Raw genomic sequence first — 17,653 nt, 5'->3', positions numbered from 1 at the left:
GTGGTGCCATAAAATGGATGGGAGTAAGGTTTGAGGGGGTGAGTGTAATGGTAGCCAGCAGGTAGCTAGCTGTGCAGTGTGTAAACCTCACTCCCCTGGCCACAATAGGCACACTAGTGACTGACTCTAGTAGCATTTAGCCTCCTCACTAGCGCACCCACATCCCATGGTGGCTGACGCTGGTTTGAATCCTGCTCGAAGTGGGTCAAGCAGTACCTGTTAAAGTGGTGTCGTGACCCGGATGGGAGTGAGGTTTAGGAGGGTGAGTGTAAAGGGAAACAGCTGGCAAACCTCACTCCCCTGGCCTCAAGTGGTTCACTAGCGACTGACGCTAGAGGCTGTAGCCTTTAGCCTCCTTGTTAGCATGGCAGCCTCCCATGCTGTCCCGTATTTAAAGATTAAATAATGCATCCCATATCGATTCATTATTGGACGCCGTTTGTCTTATATTTAAGCTTGTCCAATGGCCTCACTGTAAAATCATTCAAGATCATTGTTTTAACCTTGAAATGTATTGGCAATCTTTCCTACAGGTGGTAAGAGACTGAGAAGTCCTTACATTGTTATAAAACATGGTAAAATTCTGGAGGGTGCGTTACGAAAACAACTTCTGGACAATGGTAGTGGCGCATATTTTACAACTTTAAAAGTGGCAACTCTAGCTAGAAGGTTTTTTTTCTCTTGACACAGCATAAAAAATTTGAAAAAACATTGAGACGTTGTGCAATGGGCAATGATGTCCGTCTAGCACATGTTTACATAGAAAACCGCAAAAACGCTTTCAGTGTATAAATTATATGTCCTTTTGGATCCACATGATGACATGCACATGATGCTTATTGATTTTCTAGTTGCATGACCACCACATGTCCCTAAAGTCCAGATGTAGCGTGATGTAGCTAAACCACCTGAAAGATGATAGCTGTCTCTCCCACCCTGCATTTATGGACCTGGATGAATAGCCTGACCTTTGCTTGCTTCAGTATGAGAACTCTATGCTTTTGGACACTTTTTTTCCTTAATGATTTGTGTTGTGTTTATCTTCACTCCTAGTAACATGTTTTTTGGTCAGAAATTACATAAAGACTGAATGAGGCAAACTCATTATGCCTGTGAGCATTTACAGCAGGAAATTATGTACTGTCTGAAAGGTGAAGTCATTGCTATGCATGATCATGAGCTCACTGATGGACGTGTGAGGGAGAGATTTGAGATGGTGAGAAAGTTCAGCAGACCGGCTTTGCCAAATGTTATTGTGGACATATCTTGTGGATGCCTGCATGCACCACTGACATAACTGACAGACTGCCAAAGCCCAAGCCTGTTGAAAAGTGGAAGTGAGCCTGTTTTGTAAGACTTTGCATTTTTTAATAAATTGGTATTGCTTTGAAATTCTATTAAAGTTTGGAGGTTTGGGCTCTAAACTTTGTTTTATGTTTAAATTGTAAATAAAGGCACATGACTAAACATTCTGGATTCTTGCAGTTTTGGTCTTTTGCAGTGTTTCATGAAATAAAGAGTCTAGGTACTGAGAAAATAATACAAACAAATAAATAGCATATATTTACTGGCTGCACAAAAAAACAAACATGCATTCTGACCAGTGTAGCCTGATTCACAAATTAATTACCCTTATGAGAAAGTTATTTTAAAGGAATATTCCAGGCTCATTACAAGTTAAGCTCAATCAACAGCATCTGTGGAATAATGGTGATTACCACAAAAAATTATTTTGACTTTTCCCTCCTTTTCTTTAACAAAAGGCAAAAGTTGAAGTTACAGTGAAACACTTACAGTAGAAATGAATGGGGCCAATTTTTGGAGCATTTAAAAGGCAGAAATGTGAAGCTTCTAATTTTATATAAGCTTCCCAGAATATTCCTTTGAATCGGTCAGAAATATGCATTATTTATTGGTTTAACACAGTCTAACGACTAATTAATCGCTGAATCTATCAGAATTAACATCTAATTTACTTATTGCAAGTTCATATGACAACAAAATGTAGTCAAACATCCACAAAATAGTTTTGTTGTAATAGTATCTTAGTTGGAAAATATTAAAATATACATTACAAAAAATGTTTTGTATGTTGCCTAGTAATAACATATTAATGACTGGAAACTTCAAATAGTTGAGGATGAAGAACTGATTGAATCCAAAGCATTGAGTTTCTCAATAAATGGTGGATGTTCAGTGAGATGTTGAATGAATTAGCTTGATGGGATGGGCTTGCTTTGTTCGGTGTGAAATGGGGGGCAGAGGAAGGGTAGTGTGTTGCCGCATTGTGACTGCAAAGAAGAGATTCACCAGAACAAAAAAACTTGGCCCCAATTTACCAGATCGTTCAGCATGTCGAAGGATATTTCCTTTTATGAGAGTGTGTGAAGGCTCTTGATTTAGGTGAGAAAATGGCTCTCTCTGATGTGGAAAATACTGATCACAATGGTCTCTTGGCTACAATCAGTGTGTTTCTCCTCCTTTGTGACCTTTGAAGGCCATCAGTAGCTTTTTGGAGGTAAATTTTTCAGCTGGCTCCAAGGGGAGCCTGATGAAACATCAGAGTTCAGTGATCCTTGACACTTGAAGCGTTCATTTTCTTTGCAATGTACAGCTTTTAAATGGCAAAAAGAGAACAAATCCTACTCTGTATTTTTTGCTTGTTTTCTATTAAAAATATGACCTGCTCCTTACTTTTGAGTCCCTTATTTTGGGTTTTATGCACTGAAGTGAAAAGGAAAGTCTCAGACAAACTCTTTCAATTAGGATATCATGGCAGTGGTTTGGAGTAGAAACATATCTTTAGAAAGCCAAGACTTTTTTTTTTTGTGAAAACTGCACAGTAAAACTCATAAAGTGTTTCTGGGTCAAAGTGATCCAGCAGGTCACTAAATATCTTAAAACTAAATAGATGTCTTGAAAATCAAATTGCGTAAAATTACAAGACTTGTTATCAGTAATATATCTTGGATAATAATATATTCTTGAACTAAGTTTATTTCCCCCCTCATTGGCTCTTTTTTCCCTCTTATTTTAAGCATAAACTTAACTAACTTCTGTTAGATTTCTGCTTAAAACAAGAAAAAATGAAATTATCTTATCTTAAAGGGACAGTTCACCAAAAATTCTCTCATCATTTACTCACTCTCATGCCATGCCAGATGTGTATGACTTTCTTTCTTCTGCTGAATGCAAACAAAGATTGTTAAAAGAATATTTCAGCTCTGTTGGTCCTTACAATGCAAGGGAATGGAATTTTTAGTTTCAAAATCACATAAAGGAAACATAAAAGTAATCCATATGACATCAGTGGTTAAATCTATATCTTCAGAAGGGATATGGGTGGGACACCAAAATGTAAGTCTTTTTTACCCTAAATCTCCACTTTTACATCTGAAACCCACATGTGGTTTAGATTCACTTTCACATCTGAAAGTGAAAGTGGAGATTTAGAGTAAAAAAGGACTTAACTTTTGATCTGTTTCTCACCCACACCTATTATGTTGCTTCTGAATAGATGGATTTAACCACTGGAGTCAGAAAGATTACTATTATCCATTAGGTGATTTTTAGAGCTACAAAGTTCTGATCACAATACACATGCATTGTAAGGACCAACAGAGCTGAAATATTCTTCTACAAATATTTGGTTGTATTCTGCTGAAGAAAGAAAGTCATACACAACTTGGAGTAAATCATAAGATAATGAAGGGTGAACTATCCCTTTAAACAATTTTGCTGCTTAAGTCAAGTAATTTTTATTTGTATTGCACTTTTCACAACACGCATCATTTCAAAGCAGCTTTACACAAAATCATGTATTAAAAAATGAAACTGTATTATCTATAATGTCTTAGTGATCATTGTGTAGTTTGATTAAATATGATTGTAAATTGTAATATTTATAAAAAATAAATAGATAATAATTGTATTTAGAACCCCTGTGAGCAAGCTAAAGGCAACTGTGGCAAGAAACATAAAACTCCATATGATGTTGGCTAATGGAGAAAAATAACCCTAGGAGAAACCAAGCTCACTGCGGGGGCCAGTTTCCCTCTGGCTAACCAGTATGAATCGAATGACAATATTAGTTATTTAGTGCAAGTCATGGTTTAAGATTAGTAAACTAAGTAAGTTAAGGTCCAGTGTAATTTTATATGAACTGTAATATTAATGACTAATGTCTTTAATGTCAATTCTGGATTAGCTGCAGAAGTTCACATAAATGCATTGCCCTTTGTAAGTTGGCTGATGAAGGCTTTTGTTAGCTTATAGTCTATGTATTCCATTATAAGAGTGTAATCCATCAATAGACAAAGGTGACGCAGGCAGAGATCAGGGAGGTGCAAGCAGTGGCATATGAAGTATCCGATGTCTTACAGTTGGAGTTGGCATCTGTTCATCCTCTGAAGTCCATTGTAAAAGACTGAAGTGATGTCTGGCTAGCACCGGCTGTAGTTTGTCATCATCACTCAGCGACACATAGCATTGGAGTCCAACACCAAGCAGGAACGGAGCTGGATCTAGCCAGCTCTGGAATCCCGAGGTTAAGACATAGAATCAATTAGAATTCGTTCAATTTTATGCAGAGATATAGATCATGATAGGTGTTTCTGGTTCTGGCAAATAACTAAAGCAGCCTAATTGTGAGTTGATGGATAAATTAGGTGTATGTCCAATAATTTGAACCTCTGTTTTGTTGGAATTGAGTAGAAGAAAATTTCTGAACATCCAATCTTTGATTTCATTGATACACTCTGCTAATTTGGAGAATTGTGATTTTTATTTTTTGTTTGTTGGGTTTAGAAGAAATATAAAGTTGGGTATCGTCAGCATAACAGTGGAAACTTATTCCATCCAAGATTCCTGATAATATCTCCCAGGGGAGGCATGTATAAGGAGAAAAGCAGAGACCCTAAAACTGATCCCTGTGCCACTCCATACTTTTGTTTGATTTGACAATTCCTCATTTACACATACAAAGTGGTAGCGGTCTGATAAATAGGACCTAAACCATGCTAATTCAAGTTCACTAATGTCATGATCACGTGTCGAAGGCAGCACTAAGCTCTAAAAGCACTAGAAGAGAAATGCAGCTGCAATCAAATGATAAAAGCAAGTTGTTTGTAACTCTGAATTTGCAGTTTCGTTATTTGCAGGGCCTAAATCTTGACTGAAATTGTTCAAATATACAATTTCTCTGTAGAAATTAACATAGTTTGGAGGACACTACCTTTTATATTATTTTATTTTCTTTCTTTCTTTTTTTGAAACCCCTTTCTCCCAATTTGGAATGCCCAATTCCCACCACTTAGTAGGTCCTCGTGGTGGTGCAGTTACTCACATCAATCCGGGTGGCGGAGGACAAGTCTCAGTTGCCTCCGATTCTGAGCATATCTTATCACGTGGCTTGTTGTGCATGACACCACGGAGACTATGCATGGTAAGTTGATCCACGCACAACTTACCATGCACCCCATTGGGAACGAGAACCACTAATCACGACCACGAGGAGGTTACCCTATGTGACTCTACCCTCCCTAGCAACCTTGCAAATTTGGTTGCTTAGGAGACCTGGCTGGAGTCACTCAGCACACCCTTTATTTGAACTCGCGACTTTAGGTGTGGTAATCAGTATTTTCGACATTTATTTTTTTATAATTGTTTTTTCCGTTTTATTAGCTCTTTGTGACCTATGACTGTGAAGGATTGAAGTTGCTTGTGACAAAAATTATGAGACACTGTTTTCTGAGGTGCTGTGACAGTTGATTGCATAGTTCCAATTTTATTTCTGATTATTTAAATTTTATCAGTAAAGAAATTTATGAAGTCAATGTTATGCTGTGACGGAATATCTGGTTCAGTCGGTGTTTATTCCTAACCAATTTAGCCACAGTACTGGATAAACAGCTAGGATTGTTGTGGTTATTTTCTATGAATTTGCTAAAATATGCTGACCTGGCAGCTTTTAGTGCCTGTCTGTAGCTACAGACACTATCCTTCTATGCACCGCGAAATACCTCTAATTTTGTATTCTTCCACTTGCGCTCTATTTTCCTAGCCTCCACATGTGGAGACTCTGTTGTCATGCACAACAAGCCTTGTGATAAAATGCACGGATTGACTGTCTTAGAAGCGGAGGCAACTGAGACTTGTCCTCCGCCACCCGGATTGAGGTGAGTAACCGTGCCACCACTAGGACATACTAAGTAGTGGGAATTGGGCATTCAAAATTGGGAGAAAAGGGGTATCAAAATAAAATGAATGGGAGAAATTGGAACACCCAACGGTCAACTAAAGTAGAAAAGGAAGTGCTGCCTCACAGGTTAAAGAACTAATCACATTTTAGATACAGATACCACCTGTCAATCAACTCAAGACTGCGCATGAGCTAGACAAGCCTAGAAAATTGCCCTTTTTTTGTGTAATCTAAGGTAAAATAGCACAATTTATGATACCAGTGTTGACAGATTTGACTGCTGATTTGAAATATGTTCTTTGATCATTATCTTGACCAACCGTTTTAGAAATTTTCCCCATTCAAGCAGGGTTTCCGCGGGTCTTAAAAGGTCTTAAAAAGTCTTAATTCGCCTTTCTGCAAAATAAGGCCTTAAATCGGAGCAACAAGTCTTTAATTCATAAGGACATTGCATTAAATGTTGTATGAGGGATTGTTTTCCCTTTGCAGGATTGTTTTCTCATTGCGTTTAAGTAGGGTGACCAGACTTCCCGTTTTGAAGAGGTGTGATGCTGAAAATTTAGCTTTGATCACAGGAATATATTACATTTTACTATTGTACTATTATTATTATTTTAAATTGTAATAATATTTCACAATATTTCTGTTTTTACTGTATTTTGGGTCAAATCAATGCAGGCTTGGTGAGCAGAAGAGACTTTTGAACAGTAGTGTACGTCCAACAGAATAATTCTAGCATTATTTACCAATGTAGTATTTACTACCCTAAAACTACTGGATGATTGATGTGACACTTTGTGATAATAATGTTTGTTCCAAAATATTTGTTTAAATGCATGAAACTAGTTTATTAGTGTTAGTGTTGGTGGGGATTTTTCAAAGATTTCAGTGCAGGTACATTGTTACATCAGGGACTTTTATGAGTTTATGACTTTTTATTTCAGTCAAAAAGGCTGCTTTATCCAGGAAAAAAACGAAACTTTTCAGCGTGTACGTGGCCGTTGGTCCTCCTATTAGCAGCATGAAAAACAATTTTATACAAGTTCTGAATGGATGATATTATATATAGCAGGGGTGCCCACACTTTTTTGTGTGATGATCTAATTTTAAATGACTACTGCATGTATCCCTACATGGAATTCATCTTCTAATTAATAAAAAAATATATAATAATGTTCAATGTTGATATCATTCAGTTTTAAAACTAAACCCAAAACACCTACAGCACAATAGATTACAATAGCCAGGGCATTTACCTTATTCTGATGACTTGCACTGAGTGGAATCAGAGAGTTTTGCCTTATCTGGGCAGTAGCATCGCAATTTCGCACTCTGTTCTCAGAAGTCCTTGGAAGGCGCGTAAAAGCAAACCTAGTTGTCATGGCAACTGAATAAACAAAACCTCGCCTGGTCAATATTTACTCGTCAAGTGCAAGTCAGACAGAAACTAAAAGAAGGAAAGACATTATATTTATTTGTATTAAAATGTAACTAAAGTACATTTACATTTTGTGCAATCTACTATCATTGCCTTTGCGATTGACTGGTAGATCGCGATCGACGTATTGGGCACCCCTGATATGTCAGGGCTCCAGATTAACTTTTTGCCTTGGTTGCACTGGTGCGCCTAACTTTTTTATTTAGGTGCACCCAAATGTTTTTAGGTGTTTTTTTAAATATTGTGCTTTTTCAGCGTTTCGATTCGAAACGTTGTTGATCCACTTACAAATGCACTGTTCCCTGCCATGCTCTGGCCACATTCTTTACAATAAATGCAGTGCATTATTACGGAAGCGTATTGTATCCACTTGAGAAAAAAAAAATCTACTCTGTTTTTCTGAATTAACGACTTAATTATCTCAGAATTACGAGATAATTTTTCATGGAAAAAAAGTTTTTGCTCTGTTTTTCTGAATTAACGAGTTAATTATCTCAGAATTATGAAATAATTTTTCATTAAAAAAATATTTTGTTCTGTTTTTCTGAATTAATGAGATCCCTCAAAATCCTGCCAGGAGCTCTATTTTAGCTGGATTGCATGGAAGTAAACATGTCCCACCTTTCAAGTTTAATCCGGTTTTATATATATTTTATATTTTATTTTAAACTTGGCCTTCAATACAAAGACATTACTGTCTATGACATTTGTAATACTGTCATGGCTGAGACACGCTTTGATCTTCCAAAGGACACTAATCAAGCAATAGACTTGTACTTGCATTTAACACGAGAACTACCGGAATTCTAGAACTACTAGAATGGCCATAGCGGTCATTCTGACCGTTCATACTAGACTGTACCAAATGTCATGTCATTTTTACATTCGAAACTTCTATTGAGGTTTTAGAATGAAGCTTCTAATGTCTGTCGTCATATTTTATGGCGTCATCACCCTAAAAATGTATTGAATAAAATAGAATAATATGGATCAAATGGAGCGCCAAGCGAATGCAGATAGTCCTACATAATACGATCTTTTTTGTAATATATAATAGTGCTAGACTATACACATACATAGGCCTATAGTATATATATATATTAGCTGCTAGACTGCCCCGGAAGGTGCGTGCCTCGCTTTGTGTTCAGCAAGTTTTTTCACCACAGTGTAAAGGGTTTTGAAAGTCTAAACGCCAACAAACATGGATTGAGGCGGAATATTTCGTTAGATAAAAACATTTGGAATTTGGAAATTATTACATCTATCCTTTTTCAAAACATGTTGACTTTTGGACTTTACAACGCTCTGGAGTTATTGGAAATTGGAAACAATCCTATGCAGCCACCACTGGAATCAAAATCCATGAATAAATGAATCTGTTATATTAATAATAAACACCAGGACACGAAATTTTAATTCTAATGAATGTGAAAATGTATTAGTTCATCGACAACCACAGAACTTGCTACTGTAGCTGATTACAGATTACAGAAGTTCAAGTGAGCCCACTTTTAGGAGAATTCGTTCATAATGATTTTACAGCATACTATTTTCATTATAGTTTTACAGCATGATATTTTTGAGCCCTGTATGTAGCATAGAAAGCGCACAACGAGTGCTCCCTTTATAATCACTAAAAAGCTGTCACTCATCTTCATCGCGATCTCTAGCACCCCCATAGAACCAGGCCTATTAATAATGAAAATTTAGTAAGCCTAAATGTTTCCAATTTATGCAAGGAATACAAAAGCCTCAACATTGAGTGGATTGCGAGTGGAGGTTTGTTATTCTCCATATTTAGTTAAAGTTAGCTTCAGCGTAGTGGCATCAAGCAAGCAGTCATGTCAATGATGTCATGCGCTTAGCGGTCTTTAGATGTGGGGTGGGGAGTTTACATTTTAAAGAGGCATGACAACTAGCCTATAATCATACTTAATATAAATGATTGTAAATAATTCACAAAATTTACCATATACACTGCACGAATTTAAGCAGATTTGTCATTATTATTTTTAGTAAAATATAAGTATCTTGGGGATCCCCCAAAGTCTATTTTCTTTACTTCTTATGGGGGTCCATAATGCCTTATGGGGATCCCGGATCCCCCCAGCCCCCCCTCAATTTGAGCACTGCTTTCATTCTAGTCTTTCTGCAAATCTGTTGAAATGTATCTGGATACCATGGCAATGACTTAATACGTTTGCCACGCATTCTTTGTCATCCTATCAGTCAACCCAAGTAAAAATGCACCAATAATAAATGTGTTTTCAACAACGAGCTGAAAGAAGCCGATCCATTTCTTGGATATTCAGCATGTGAATATGTATTCGATTATTTTTCTGTAATGTTTCCCCATGAGCATGGAGGTAAATCAGACAATGTCACAATTAGACAGCTACTTTTTATGTAGTACAAGCACTTATATGTTCAGATGTGGGGGTTTTATTTAGAATTTTTGGTTACAATGTTGTGAATTTTTTGTTAAAATGTGTACCAGACATGACAAGTCATTTCATAATTACACATGCAATATGACATCATATGTATAGGATAGGCTAAATGGAATTTGTACATTAAAAAAAGCAGAAATTTTGTTAAATCATGAAAATCTAAAATAAAATTTTAATTTTCACAAACTATATAGCCTATACAGTTAAGTGCAGAAGTTTGTATAACCCATTTTTTTTAATAAGTTTCCACACCCCTTTCAGAATGTATACAAATAGTCTATAAGAAATTATTTTTTTTTTTATACCATGGTCTGGGTGAATACTCGATTCTGATTGGCTGCAGGGTGTCCGTTAAAAAGTGATAGAGGACACCTAGTAAAGTAGTTCTGGTGAAACTGCCTGTTTACCATTCGAAATTAATAAATAAATGCGCTGCCTACAACAGCTGTGAGTAACCATAGCAACAGGCAGTCAAAGTATCCGTTAACAATTTGCTCTATCAAAACAAACATCTAACGTTAGTTAGATATTACATAGCCTACTAATACAACAATGAGCGACTTCGTTATTTCTTTTAACATTTATGGAGAATATGACAACTTTGACGACTGTGATGCTGCTGAAGAAAGAAAAAATGTAAATAAAACGGAGAAACAACACAAAGAGATAACACCGGGAGAAGAGATCAACACGAAAAAAACCCCGAAATGGGCAGTAAATACACTCAGAGACTTTATTGTTCAAAAAGAAATGGACTCCAGCTTTGAAAATTACACCGCTGCTGCTCTGAATGAGACCCTGCGGGAGTTTTACGCAACTGTCCAGACAACCAAGGCAGGAGGAGAGTACAGCGCAGAACTAATTGTTTTTTTTGTTTGATTGTTGTTTGATTAATTGTTTTATGTGTAATAAAAAAATAACTATGCCTACTTTTGTGTTTCATGAAAAAAAAAATTCATTTTTTAACCTGAAGGGTTCTACAAACTGAGCGGACTATAAATATCTCCGGTTGCTAAATAAACCGTCAGGCAAGTTATTATTTGTAAAAACTAGATTTAGCCTAATTAAAATATAAACTAATGTTTTAAAAATGTTTTATTTGGCAAGTGACCATGGTATAAGCGGGTTAATGCCCTCCGAGGTGTCCATTGTCAGGTTTTAATGGCCTTCGGCGGAGGCAACCGTCCTCCGCTGCGCGTCGGCCGGTTCACACCTCGCCGTCGTCCATTAAAACCTGACAATGGACACCTCGTCGGGCATTAACCCTTACATGTAGAACTGCCCTTCAAAAGCTACATAACACAAAATGTACTCTTTTTTTTTTTTTTTACACAAATCATCCTGTTCAAAAGTTTGCTCCGCTTGGTTCTTGTTATGTTGTCTTCTTGAGCATCAATAATTGTTTGCACCTTTTGTAATAGTTGTATATTAGTCCCTCAAATTTCAAAATCTGGACCTCATATATAGCCACTGTTGGGAAGAACTCAAATGGGCAGAAGATGCTGAGAAACCAAATCATTTTACTGTAGTTGGGTTTTTTTCTTAAGAAAAGTGGACATCTTCACTGCTCATGACAAAGCAGGGATTCATGAACAATTATTACACAAACAACACACCATATTAGTAACCAAAGGAATGTAAACTTCTCAACAGGATCATGTGTGTAAATTCAGTTACTGTTTTGTCGTGTGGAATATATGTGAGGATGTGTTATGTCAAATAGCTTCTTCGGGGCAGAAATGCAATTTGTATGATCCCTCATTTAAAAACAATTTGGGATTCCCCCATCACACACACACACACACACACATTGATTCCTTAAATTTTCTTTAGTTGGTCTTAAAAAGGTCTTAAAAAAGTCTTAAATTTAGCTTCGTAAAACATGCAGAACCCTATCAATTAGATAGGAGCTGAACTTGTATGCATCTTGTTTACATAGAAAAATAGCTTCCCAGCCTGCCGAGAGCATTGCAGAGATGCTACCGGGTGGACTGACTTGCTAAAAAACATTGACAATACAGTTGACTGTCTCAAAATTCCTCATTAGGCTACTTTCTCTTTTTTTTTTTACTGTATCAGTGGTTATTCAATTTTGCTATCAAAAAGTCTCCTGTTTGCCATTATTTATTTTTATCTTGTATACAAATTTTCATTCTAATTTGATGAGCAGCTAATGATTGTTTTTTGGTCTTAAGCCTACCTAGGTGGACATGGAGTCCATGATTTTGGGGGAGTGACACAACTTAACCAGGTACAAGCAACTGACAACACTGTACACAAACTCCCATGGCTGCTACAGCCCGTAGCAGGACTGGAACTTCTAGAGCTGGCTGGGTTGCTTTTTCAGACGAGGGGTCGCAGACAGGTATGCACAAACATCCAGATACAAATGTACAGATTCTATTCAAATTCAGTCTTACATGTGGTTTTTTGTTGGAATATTCACAATATAAAATACAGATGAAACTCGAAAAATCTGAATATTGTGCAAAAGTTCATTAATTTCAGTAATTCAACTTAAAAGGTGAAACTAATATATTATATAGACTCATTACAAGCAAAGTAAGATATTTCAAGCCTTTATTTGATATAATTTTGATGATTATGGCTTACAGCTTATGAAAACCCCAAATTCAGAATCTCAGAAAATTAGAATATTGTGAAAAGGTTCAGTATTGTAGGCTCAAAGTGTCACACTCTAATCAGCTAATTAATCCAATACACCTGCAAAGGGTTCCTGAGCCTTTAAATGGTCTCTCAGTCTGGTTCAGTTGAATTCACAATCATGGGGAAGACTGCTGACCTGACAGTTGTGCAGAAAACCATCATTGACACCCTCCACAAGGAGGGAAAGCCTCAAAAGGTAATTGCAAAAGAAGTTGGATGTTCTCAAAGTGCTGTATCAAAGCACATTAATAGAAAGTTAAGTGGAAGGGAAAAGTGTGGAAGAAAAAGGTGCACAAGCAGCAGGGATGACCGTAGCCTGGAGAGGATTGTCAGGAATAGGCCATTCAAATGTGTGGGGAGCTTCACAAGGAGTGGACTGAGGCTTCAAATGTCAGTATTCCTCTTGTCAAGCCGCTCCTGAACAACAAACAACGTCAGAAGTGTCTTACCTGGGCTAAAGAAAAAATGAACTGGTCTGTTGCTCAGTGGTCCAAAGTCCTCTTTTCTGATGAGAGCAAATTTTGCATCTCATTTGGAAACCAAGGTCCCAGAGTCTGGAGGAAGAATGGAGAGGCACACAATCCAAGATGCTTGAAGTCCAGTGTGAAGTTTCCACAGTCTGTGTTGGTTTGGGGAGCCATGTCATCAGCTGGTGTTGGTCCACTGTGCTTTATTAAGTCCAGAGTCAACGCAGCCGTCTACCGGGACATTTTAGAGCACTTCATGCTTCCTTCAGCAGACAAGCTTTATGGAGATGCTGACTTCATTTTCCAGCAGGACTTGGCACCTGCCCACACTGCCAAAAGTACCAAAACCTGGTTCAATGACCATGGTATTACTGTGCTTGATTGGCCAGCAAACTCGCCTGACCTGAACCCCATAGAGAATCTATGGGGCATTGCCAAGAGAAAGATGAGAGACATGAGACCAAACAATGCAGAAGAGCTGAAGGCCGCTATTGAAGCATCTTGGTCTTCCATAACACCTCAGCAGTGCCACAGGCTGATAGCATCCATGCCACGCCGCATTGAGGCAGTAATTAATGCAAAAGGGGCCCAAAACAAGTACTGAGTACATATGCATGATTATACTTTTCAGAGGGCCGACATTTCTGTATTTAAAATCCTTTTTTTTATTGATTTCTTGTAATATTCTAATTTTCTGAGATTCTGAATTTGGGGTTTTCATAAGCTGTATGCCATAATCATAAAAATTATATCAAATAAAGGCTTGAAATATCTTACTTTGCTTGTAATGAGTCTATATAATATATTAGTTTCACCTTTTAAGGTGAATTACTGAAATTAATGAACTTTATTGATATTCTAATTTTTCGAGTTTCACCTGTATAAAGCATAGAACTAAAGCCTAAAACCAAAGATTACCTAAAACTTTAACACTATTCTTGTGCTGCCTTGCAAGCACTGGTATTTCCTTCTGGAAATGCAAATCTAGTTTTCAAACATTACCCAGGTTTCTTTACTTATTCAAGTCAGATAGAATGCCTTTTTGTGTTCGTGAAACTCAACTGGTGGATTGTGATTCTAGCAACGTCAAGGTCATGGATTTAGTTTCACACAATGCATGAAAGGAAACTCATTGTATACATTAAAATATATACCTTGACTGCACTGAAAATCGCTTTAGATAAAAGCATCTAAAACAGGTTTTAACAGGACTTCTTTGTGGAAGTGTTCAGTGTTGGATAGGAGTATTTTTGAATTATATTGAAGACAAACAGCAAAATGGCAGAGCCCTAGTTGTTAGATTAAGGACTTTAAGGTATAGTTCACCCACAAATTTAAATTCTGTAATTATTTACTCATCCTGATGTTGTTCCAAACCCATATAAATTTTTTCCTTAATGAAACGCAAAAAAATGTGTTAGGCAGAATGTTACCCTCAGGCACCATTCACTTTAATTTAATGGAATAAAGCTGCAATGAAAGCGAATGGTGTCGAGGTGTTGTGTTCCACAGAAGAAAGAATGTCATATGAGTTTAGAACGGTGTAAATTATGAGAATTCATTTTCACCATTCATTTTTGGGTGGAGTATTCCTTTAATGTTCTATTTCTCTGGTGTTCGAGTTTGATGTGCGAGTGTGCATTCAGACCTTTCTGTGAGATTCCTGTGTCCTGAGGTCAGCTCCATAGTGATTACTGCAGCAACAGCCCCAAGTTCTTGCACCCTGCTAGATTAAACATTTAGCTGTGACATTTTACAGCTGAGAAGAGGCTGTATTTCTCTAACTTTATGTTTCTTCTGGTTTCTAGATGAGGACAGCCTCCAGCCCTCTTTAGACCAGAATATGGTGGACTCCTCAACCTGGGCAGAGGAACCTTTTTTGCCTGCCCAGAAGCCAGAGCAGCAGACTTCCTGGGTCCAATTTGATGATAAACCATGGTCTCACTCTCCTCCTCCCCCAACGCAGGTAAAAGGTACGAGGACTACATAAGAAGGTTTTGTTCACACTTGGAAGGGGGCGTCATCATGCAATCTAAGCATAGAGTTTGCATTTCTCTTCTCCTTAAAGGGATAGTTCACCCAGAAAATACAATTCTGTCATAATTTACTTGCCATCATTTCACTCCAAACCTGTTAGGCTTTCTTTCTTCAATGGAAGCACAAAGGTTATATTTGACAGAATCTTCTTACTTTTTTATACAATGAAAGCATACTGTATAGTGACATATAGTGAAAAATCATCATAAAATTAGTCTATGTGCGTTTTTAAACCTGCCCCATCAAGACACTTTGCAGCAGGTATGATGTCAGTGAAGCCAAACACTATCTGTTCTTGCTCATCTCATAAACTAATGCAATGTGACAAGTTTGAATGGTGGAGGGCAAGATATTCAGTGACTAGTGACTTCAATATTGGTTTATTTCTTACACAAAGTTATCATTTGGCTTTGATGAAGGACGCACTTATCTGTCAGCAAAACAGTGAGTAGGATGAAAAGATTTTGGACATGCTTCATCCGGAGACTTGGGTCTTGTCTCGTGACCCGAATATATGACGTAAAAACAACAATTGCGATTGTTGCATTCTATGGAAGTATGGATAATTCAGATGCAGCGTTAGACTATAGACTTGGAATGTAGAATAAGTTGTTAGTCGGATGGACTTCTTTTATGGTGCTTGTATGTCTTTTTGAAACTTGACAGCCCCTGGTCTCAATATGCTTTCATTGTATGGAAAACAGCAGCCTGGAGATACAGTAATTCATAATATGTGAAGGTGAGTAAATGATTACAGAATGTAATTTTTTTAATTCCTTTAAACTATTTACCTCTTTATCTTGAATCTTTCTTTTGAATGTTTTAATGTGACATTGTTACACTGTTACATAATAAGTCATAATAAATCCACAGTTGCATCATGCAATATGATGCAAACCCATAATAATGGGTGAGAAATATTTAATAAACAAGTAAGTAGTTATTAAGCAGTCACCTTTACCTTAAGTTTCTTATAGTACACTTATTTTAGGGACAATCTTTCTGTAGGGACCTGGGGATATGCCTTGCTTAAGGGCAAAATGGTGATAGTTTACATCTTGCTCCTCACAGGGCTTGGACCAACAACCTTCTCGTTACCAGACCTCTTTTTTATCCATTACACCACACCCGTTTCAACAACAAAACAAGAGTTTAGACAAATGTTATTCTACTCATCTGTTTATTCTAGAGTGAGAGGGGCAGTTGACTCAGTTGGGTTGGGCTGATTGGGACTGTGTCACTTCCTTTAGCACTGATACTTGGTCTAGTCTTGCCTGTCTCCCTCTTTATCTGTGTCTCTCACTCTTGACTCAACCACCCCCACTCTTGTCAAAGCCAGCAGCCCTGCCAGCAACTCTTTCCCAGGAAATCTCCTTTGAGAGACCCGATTGCAGCAACACGCAAATGGCCAAACCCTTCAAACCCTAATTGAAGCCATACGCATATTTTTCATCTCAGCTGTGGTTGCCCTTGCATGAAAGCTGCCTAAGGAAAAAGTCAAGGGTGCAGTCAATGTATCATTCAAAATGTTTTAAATATCATCACTTCAGGTCAAGTTAGGGTTTGTTTAGCTGTTTAGTCAGACTACAGAGGCTCTCCAACATATGATTTCATGTTTGATGCCTTCATTTTCTTGCATGGTCTAGAGGGAGCCTTATCAGTTGGCAGTGTCAGAGGTTGGGTTTATCCGTCTTTGTATTTGAAAGTTTAAGGCATCCAAATTCATATCACTTTGAATCAAGAGAAAACAAGTTAGGAAAATAAACAAAACAAACAAAGACAATGACTGAGATCGGTCTTTTATGGGAAGCCATCGCTGAGGTAGCAGAAACATCATGTTGCCATGATCTAAATAAGTCACACCATTTCTCAGTTTCTAAAGAACGTTATGATCATAATGTGTCGTACACCATGTCGAAACCAGATGTGACAAAATAAAGCAACAAGCAAGCATCAGGACATTTTATCGAACACTTGTTTCTTATTTCTGCTGGGTTGCCCTGGCCAATGTGTGAACTCAAAATCATTCAAAATCTGCATCAAATCTGTTCTAATTAGGTTATGTGCATGAATAATCGACTAATCGAGAACTCATTCTGCACCTGCTAGTCGACTATTAAAAACATTACTCGAAAATGTATCATTTATTTTACTTTACACATTTGCCTGCTGTGGGCAACGCTGAATTATCCTATATTTTCCCTGTGGGTCTCTCACCAAATCACTGAGGGGCACTGTGACTGTGTGTCTTTACAAGTTTTAGATGAGAGAAGGACACATGATGTCGTCTTTGTGTGCTTTCAAGCAAAGCCAATTGTGGCAATACTTTATATTATAATACTTTATTCTATATATTGATTATTATTGAATTCTGGTATTCTATTCTAGTGGGAGT

General features: G+C 37.3%; 1 protein-coding gene across 2 annotated transcripts in view; it reads left to right on the top strand.

Moving 5' to 3' along the window:
* The window catches only part of LOC127656548 (stonin-2-like), a 57,919-nt gene that overhangs the window by 12,736 nt on the left and 27,530 nt on the right, over positions 1-17,653 (top strand). The window contains exons 2-3 of one of the 2 annotated variants that reach the window (XM_052144925.1): positions 12,283-12,452; positions 15,030-15,194. In XM_052144925.1, the coding sequence (XP_052000885.1) occupies positions 12,374-12,452; positions 15,030-15,194 (244 nt within the window). In that variant the 5' untranslated portion in view covers positions 12,283-12,373. Of the gene's footprint in view, positions 1-12,282; positions 12,453-15,029; positions 15,195-17,653 lie in introns of those variants that run through there. The other variant, XM_052144926.1, reaches the window with a different exon arrangement.

Source organism: Xyrauchen texanus, chromosome 16 (assembly GCF_025860055.1).
Source record: "Xyrauchen texanus isolate HMW12.3.18 chromosome 16, RBS_HiC_50CHRs, whole genome shotgun sequence".
Lineage (NCBI taxonomy): Eukaryota > Metazoa > Chordata > Actinopteri > Cypriniformes > Catostomidae > Xyrauchen > Xyrauchen texanus.
This window is presented reverse-complemented; position numbering and strand designations above follow the sequence as displayed.